Source organism: Lactuca serriola, chromosome 9 (assembly GCF_051521515.1).
Source record: "Lactuca serriola cultivar US96UC23 chromosome 9, Lser_US96UC23_V15, whole genome shotgun sequence".
NCBI lineage: Eukaryota > Viridiplantae > Streptophyta > Magnoliopsida > Asterales > Asteraceae > Lactuca > Lactuca serriola.
The window spans coordinates 8,141,991-8,149,091 of record NC_136416.1 but is presented as its reverse complement, the minus strand read 5'-3'; the positions used below and the strand labels follow the sequence as shown (position 1 = coordinate 8,149,091).

At 32.5% G+C, this 7,101-nt stretch overlaps 1 protein-coding gene across 1 annotated transcript; it reads right to left on the bottom strand.

The window, feature by feature from the left end:
• Window positions 1–558: 558 nt before the first annotated feature.
• RRF (ribosome recycling factor, chloroplast precursor) lies at window positions 559–3,027 on the bottom strand. Its single transcript, XM_079019794.1, has 11 exons — window positions 2,816–3,027; window positions 2,644–2,731; window positions 2,309–2,378; window positions 2,110–2,205; window positions 1,857–1,954; window positions 1,525–1,636; window positions 1,391–1,432; window positions 1,251–1,307; window positions 1,122–1,172; window positions 921–977; window positions 559–798 (listed from the first exon to the last, which is right to left on the bottom strand). Exons 1-11 carry the CDS (start codon window positions 2,910–2,912, stop codon window positions 781–783), a joined length of 786 nt encoding a protein of 261 aa, XP_078875920.1. The 5' UTR covers window positions 2,913–3,027; the 3' UTR covers window positions 559–780.
• Between the last annotated feature and the right edge of the window lie 4,074 nt (window positions 3,028–7,101).

Here is a 7,101-nt window from a genome sequence, read left to right as displayed (position 1 = left end):
TGGTATGGTAACGGAAGTGAAACGATATTGGACAAAGTTATTTTTAGGAGAAGGTTTCACTTTCCAATGCAACGTTTGGCACGATTTATTTTCTATTCAAGAGCCCGTTTATCGGGAATTATCCATTGAAAAAGTGTAGTGAAAAATCTTTGTTAATTTACATGCGACTTGAAAAACTTTGATATGAAAAATGTCCTCTTATAGTTTTTTCAAATTTTCAAAGAGTTTGTGTTTGAAAAAACTCTTCAAAAAGCTAATATCGTGGATGGATGGCTAGTGGTCACACATAGTTAAAGAACCCCATGACTAACTAAGTGGTTATCCAGCTACTTAAACTCCTAACTACAATTAGTAATTTTAATCTCTTTTTATATTTTCTAAATATGTTCTTTTAAGCCATTAGAAAGATACTGCAAGCGATTTGAGGTGAAACGGATCAATAATGAATAAGTTGTAGCATTTTCTGTTGAGTAAGTTAGTAATCTAACAAGGTACAAACGATCATTCACATTGTGTGTATGTTGCTTTATGGTATCTGTCAAATTATCAAAACCCGTGTTTAGCAATTTTTAAGGTGCTACTATTTTTTCAATAAATTCCATCAGAATGGAGCCAAGAAATTAGAAACCAAAACCATAATTACAAAGCATTCGATCACAATCAATGCAAAAAAGATGACAAGTACATGTCGATAAACTTAATTTCAAAAGATTAAAAACATGTCTTTTTAGATTGGTCGATGATGTAGCACTCTCATATATAACCCAATGCATATTCTCATCATACTGTGAGCACTTCCTGTAAGCAAATGAAACAGTGTCAAGATTTTGGTTGTAAGCTTTCATACAAGCTCAATGAAGCAATCACACAGATTTCTTTTGTAGTGCTTCATAGTGTAAAAGAAGAAGAAAAATTGTTACCTTTTCTTTCTGTTTGAAGATGGATTCAATCTTCTTCATGTATTCATCGGTAACTTTCTGCAAGAAAAAACAAGAATAAAAAATTGTAATGATGGTGTTGTAAGATCATGGCCTACGTTAGTTTCCACCATAGATTTATTTGATTTGGAGGCTGAATGAGTTCTTTAGCCACTTTGTTCATGGGTCAAACAGTTTAAATACCTGCAAATCAGCCGATAAATCCTTTACATTATCTTCTGAGAGTTTTTTCTCCTGCACATCATAAAATAATGGTTAAAAGGTGGAAGATAAAGAAACCTCTGCACAAGTGAGAATCTGTAAAGCCTAAACCTTTTCAAGTTTGTCATACGATTTAATCGCATCTCTTCTTATGTTTCTGATAGCTACCTACATAACAAATGAATAAAATAAGATCGATAAGACTTTTGAACAAAAACAAGACTTTTGAGCAAAATTACCAAAAACCCTACCTTCCCATCCTCAGCCTGCTTAGCAACAATTTTTGACAACTCCTGTAACCGAAAGCATGATTGAATGATAAAGATTTGGAAACCATATAGTCAAGGTGTATAATAATTGGTTATGGGTATGATAAAGGGCACACCTTTCTCCTTTCTGATGTGAGCTGTGGAATGGATAATCTTATCACTTCACCATCATTGTTTGGAGTCAAACCAAGATCAGAGTTGACTATGGCCTTCTCAATAGACTTTAAGCTGAAAAAAAATGTCATGCATTAAGTGCTGTCTGAATAAATGAGGGAAAATTTACAAAAAGATAGGACTTAATCAAGAGAGTATTCTTTACTAGACTTTTCTTTCCGCATTAAGTCAATAAAATCACCCATATATAGCTTACTTGATTAAGTAATGTCCCAATTAAGTCCATTATGCCAAAAAAAAAAAGAAACCGAATAACACTTATTAGATCATGTACCTTGATTTGTCATAAGGCTGCACTAAGAGAGAGCTTGAATCTGGAGTGCTGATTTGGGCGATTGTTTTCAAATTGACAGGTGAACCATAGTACTCAACCTAAAAGAAGACTAAAAATCATAAAACAGTTGTAATAAAAAGAAAAGAGGGAATCTAAAAAGTGGATGAAAGTTACAAATTTATTAATAATATTTTGTAGGGGTGAAAACCAACAAATAATAATTAAAACTGGAAATCAGTAAGGCATCTCTAACCTCGACTTTATCAAGCATTGCTGGATTTGAACGTCCAGTCCTTATAGAATTAAAATTTGATAACACGCTGTCAATAGCCTTGTCCATCCTTTCTCTCTAAAACACACCAACAAATGAAATGCAATCAATATTTGAACACATATTCTTAATACCTTTGAAGTCATATAAGGGAATGCATAGACTTTGTTGCTCAACTTACAGCATTCTTTTCGATCAGAGATTTTTCAGCCTCGATTTCTTCCATGGTGGCACACTTGATGATTGGATCCCTGTAATAACCACTTTTGATGGTGTGAATGTTTCACAGATTCTGATTATTTAAGTAATAGATTCAAAACACCCCCCGGACTTGGCAAACCCAAAGAGCAAAGCACAATGAATAAGTGAATAACCTCTAAACAAACTAATATCATGGTAATGTGTGAATAGTAGTAGCGCCCAATCAATGGTTTATGAAGTAACCTCATGAATTTAGATTAAATAACAAGCACAACAAGTAAGAAAAAGCATAAAATTAAGTGCCAATAAACTTGCCTCTTCTTTGGCAACCCTTTTACAACAAGAGTAACCTTCGCTTGAAGTTTCACATAACTCGCAGAAGAGCTCCATGACAACTTATTTCCTGAGACAAATTTGCAATTCATGGAACAATAAGCTTCATTTTACCAACAGTTGCACAGCCCAAATATAGAAGAATTTTAGGGACCTTGAAGAGAGAGGAGTCTTTTGGGAGGGCTTATTCTGGGTTGTCGGTAAACGGAGCGTACGGATGACGTAGCGGGTGACAATGACGACATCGCCATTTTTATCTGAAAATGAAGCTTGAAATCCTTCGAATCAGAGGAAGGGGCAAGGGCCTTTGGATTATATAGTCTTCATTGAAGACCGGAGATGATTTTTGTGGATAAGAGGAAGAGGCTGTAGCTGTATGAAGTAAAAACAACCAGTCAAAATTTACAGCGACTGGTCCTCCGTTTTCGTCCCTTTCCCTAATCCCTCAGCTTGAGGCTCGAACATGAACTGGACTATTTGGATTTGGGCTTCCGTTGGGTTGTATCTTGTATATTTTTGTTGGACCGTTGGAATTCGAATTGGGCCGATTCGAGCGGGGTAGGAAAAAGAAACATAAACGATTTGGGTTGGACCGTTTTCATTTGTTTAACCAGTTTTGGAAACTTGGGAGTGGTCTTCATTATATTTTGTAATGTATTATACTATTATGTTACAAAGTTTTTATTTGTTTGTCTTGACTCTAAGAATGTGAGAAATCAAGTAATCAACCATCAATGGAGTACTAGTCGACGGCCTTGAGTGACTCAATTGAACTATTCCAAGATCGAGTTAAAGGGGCTCAAGTTTAATTTAGAGCTCATTGGTTAAATGAGCTTGAATATGACTATCTATTGGTATTGGTATGTTTCGGTTCCGGTTCTGAAATTTCAATAGCCATCGATTTTGGTTTTAAATAATTAGAACAGGTAACCTGTCTTATCCCGATGTAAGGGTATAGTTTTTTTAAACATTAATGATTGATATTTTCATTTATGGTATCTAATCTTTCAACAAAATCCTTAGTAATAAAGCATACACTAATTAAATTATTTGGTTTTTTACAATTTGTTTTCCAAGTTTTTATTTTAAATTTTTTATTAACGTCATTTTTTATAATGTAATTATGTTGCACAACTTTTTTTATACATTATCTTTTACAATTGCCTAATAACAACAAGAGTACTTTGTTTTTTGTTTATGAGAAACCCAGGTTCGAACCATGACCGACGCATTTCTTGGAGCTTTTTCTTTTTCTGACACATCAACCCAAAATTGGCTAACACCTCAGCATATCTAACCTACTCAATGCACATGTGGCTCGTTAGCTGTACATATGACCGGATATAACTGTTAAAAGAGTAAAAGTGAAAAAAAAAATGCAAGTTGTTATATAAACAAACCAAAATTCATTCAAAGGGTAAAACTGACATTCTCAGTCAAATATAATGTTTTTTATGACATTATCTCTTATAATAAACCTATTCATACTTGAAACAAATTATACAATCAAATTGTTAAAAGAAAAAATATGAAGTTGTAAATAGACCAAGTTATAAATGTTAAACCATTGAAAAAGATTTTGTTAAAATGGTCCCAATACACATTACTTTATAAATAAATTGTGAAAACCTAGCAATATGTTGTGCGTACCATGATTCAAATCATGGACCTTCGATGTATAATTCATCACCCCAACATAACTATCATTAAGAAGACATAAGTTTAAAATTATAAAAACATGTAAAAACAAAGCTGTATATTAAAAAGGTTAAAAAGAACAATGTAAAAAACAAAGTAAAAATTATATAAAGTTGAAATTAAAAAAAAAAAGTTATAAAAAAGTATTTAGATGAAAGTTTTAAAAAACATTAAAAGTAACAAATTATGAAAAAACATGAAAAAATTGGATAAAAACAAATACACAAGTAGATTTGTAATAACAGTTAATGTTTGAGCAATTTAATAAAATAAAAATAAAAGTAAAGGTGTAACCTCAAAAACCACCTCGAAAAAATTGTCTTGCGTACATAATATAATGACCATGTGTCTTCTAAATTCTAGAAATAAACACGTTTTTCAAATAATTGTTTATTTGAATTACTTTTTTTCTTTCTTCCGTCCAACGTTTTAAAAACATATTTGAATGAGTCGGTTGGACCGGAAATTGAGAAAATGAGCGGTTCAATTCAATTAATATCGTTTTTATGTCTATTAATTTCTGAATAAGAATGATTAGACTGTTTTTTACAAAAACTCAGTTGAACCGATTAAAATTAATAAAAACACATGGAGTGATGTAACTTATGGTTATGTGTTTTTTTAATGGATTTGGTTTGTGTGACGCCCGTAAATTCGGGTTAGACTTTTAAGGTATAATAATAATAATTCTACATTTAATCAAATAAATAAAATCACTCAATAGGATAATCGTGCTTCGTACGCGTTACGAGCTATTAATTAATTATCTTTTGCACGATATGTAAACAAATATTATTAATGTATAATATTTGTATAAAGCCTTAATATAAAATTTATAGTTAAAATAAACATTAAAGTAAAAGATTATTTATGATAAATAATCTTAACAAGGGTTGTAGTATTTGTAATGATAATATCGTGGATATAAAGAACGTTCAAATCTGACTTCGTATGAGAAAGTTATAATTTATATAAGTTTCACATTTAAACTGACACGGCAAGGTGTGTCATAAAAAGTGAACCGGAGATAGGTTGTTTTTTTTTTTGCCAAAGTGATGTAAATAAAAGTCGAAGCGCTTGTCAATAGGAACGCATCAATTTAAAGAATGCCAAATTTGACTTCATATAAGGAAGTTATGATTTTTCAAAGTCTCGAGTGCGACATTATACAACGGTGTGTGACACAAAAATTGAAATCAGAATTTGTTGATTCTTAGCCGAAACAATTTAAATGAAAGTTGTAGTACTCTTCAATATGAAGTCAATAATATAACAAACGTTGAAAATAGATATTGTATCAAGAAGTTATGAATTTTGTAGTGTTATTTATAATCTAAGCATACTTGGACCGTAAAACGTTTAAAATAAAGTGAAAACTAGCCGACGGAGTCTAAATAAAAATTGTAGTATTCATTGATATCTACACGTGGATATAAAGATAATCAAAAATGGAGTATGCATGCGAAAAATGCAACTTTTAGCAAAATATTAAAATCCGACCGACCAGAAGCCAACACGTGGCACAACCAGAAGGTGACACGTGTCACGATCTCATGCCACCCTTCCACCCCACGCTTTGCACCCAGAACACGCCATGTGTACATGACGTGGCACACCCTATAAATAAATTTGTTTTCTTGCATATTTTGGAGCCAATTCCTTTCCAATCACTCCCAACCTTTCCCGAGGCCCGAATCTAATAGCTCTTAGGTGTTAGTAGCGAAGCTCTGGAGTGTCAGAGCGCCCCTAGAAATTGACCTTTGGGTTTAGAAGTTACGCACGCGTAATGTCTGGTTTTTCGCAAACAACATGTAAGTTGAGTTATCCTTATTGTGCTTTAAGTATGACTTATATTTATGTTTGTAAACATTCTTATGAACTTATAAATAAGATTTATCAGTAATACCATTCGTTATAGTGATCAATCTTCTTACGAGAATGATGACAAGGCTAGATCAATTATGTATTTCAAGTGGATTTTCCAAACAGTTTATCTTTATCTACCAAACAGATTCTACCTCTGATACGATGTTACATGGTTGTTTCTTATCAACTATAAGTCAGTATTTGTTTGGGATTATTGATAAATCTGAGAAATTATTATTACAAATAATCTTTATAAATATGTACGAAACACTAAGGCTTGGTGATAATCGTATTTAGGTCATTTTAAAGGAAAATTCTAAGTGTCAATCAAAGAGCTAACTTTCCCGCGAGTGTTCCAGCTAAATCAGGTAAAGTACATAGTTACTTTCATGAATAAGATTTAATACAGTAATTATTAAAAAAATAGGGAGAATTTCGTATATACCCTTCCTAAACAGCTAAATATCGTATTTGTCCGGCCTAAACTTCAAACATCGTATTTACCCTTCCGAATGTTTTTTAATATCATATATACCCATATCTATTTTTTTGGTAACTTTTATTGATTTATAATTGTTTTTCATAATATTAAATCATTATAATTAAAATACAATTTGAATGGACAATCTTGCCCCTACTTGCTAACACCTAACAGATAAGGTTTTCTCCCCATATCACGATCGAACCTTCCCTGCCTATACTTCCGATCGTTGCTTCCGATCATTCCTCTGTTGTCGCGCGCGCACACACACACATCAGGTAAACCTGTTGTAGTTCCAATCGTAGCTGTCTTCACTTGTTATTGCATCACGTTCACGCATCATATGTTTGAAGTTAATCACGATTGGGGCTGTTTCTGCCTAATACTTCCGACGT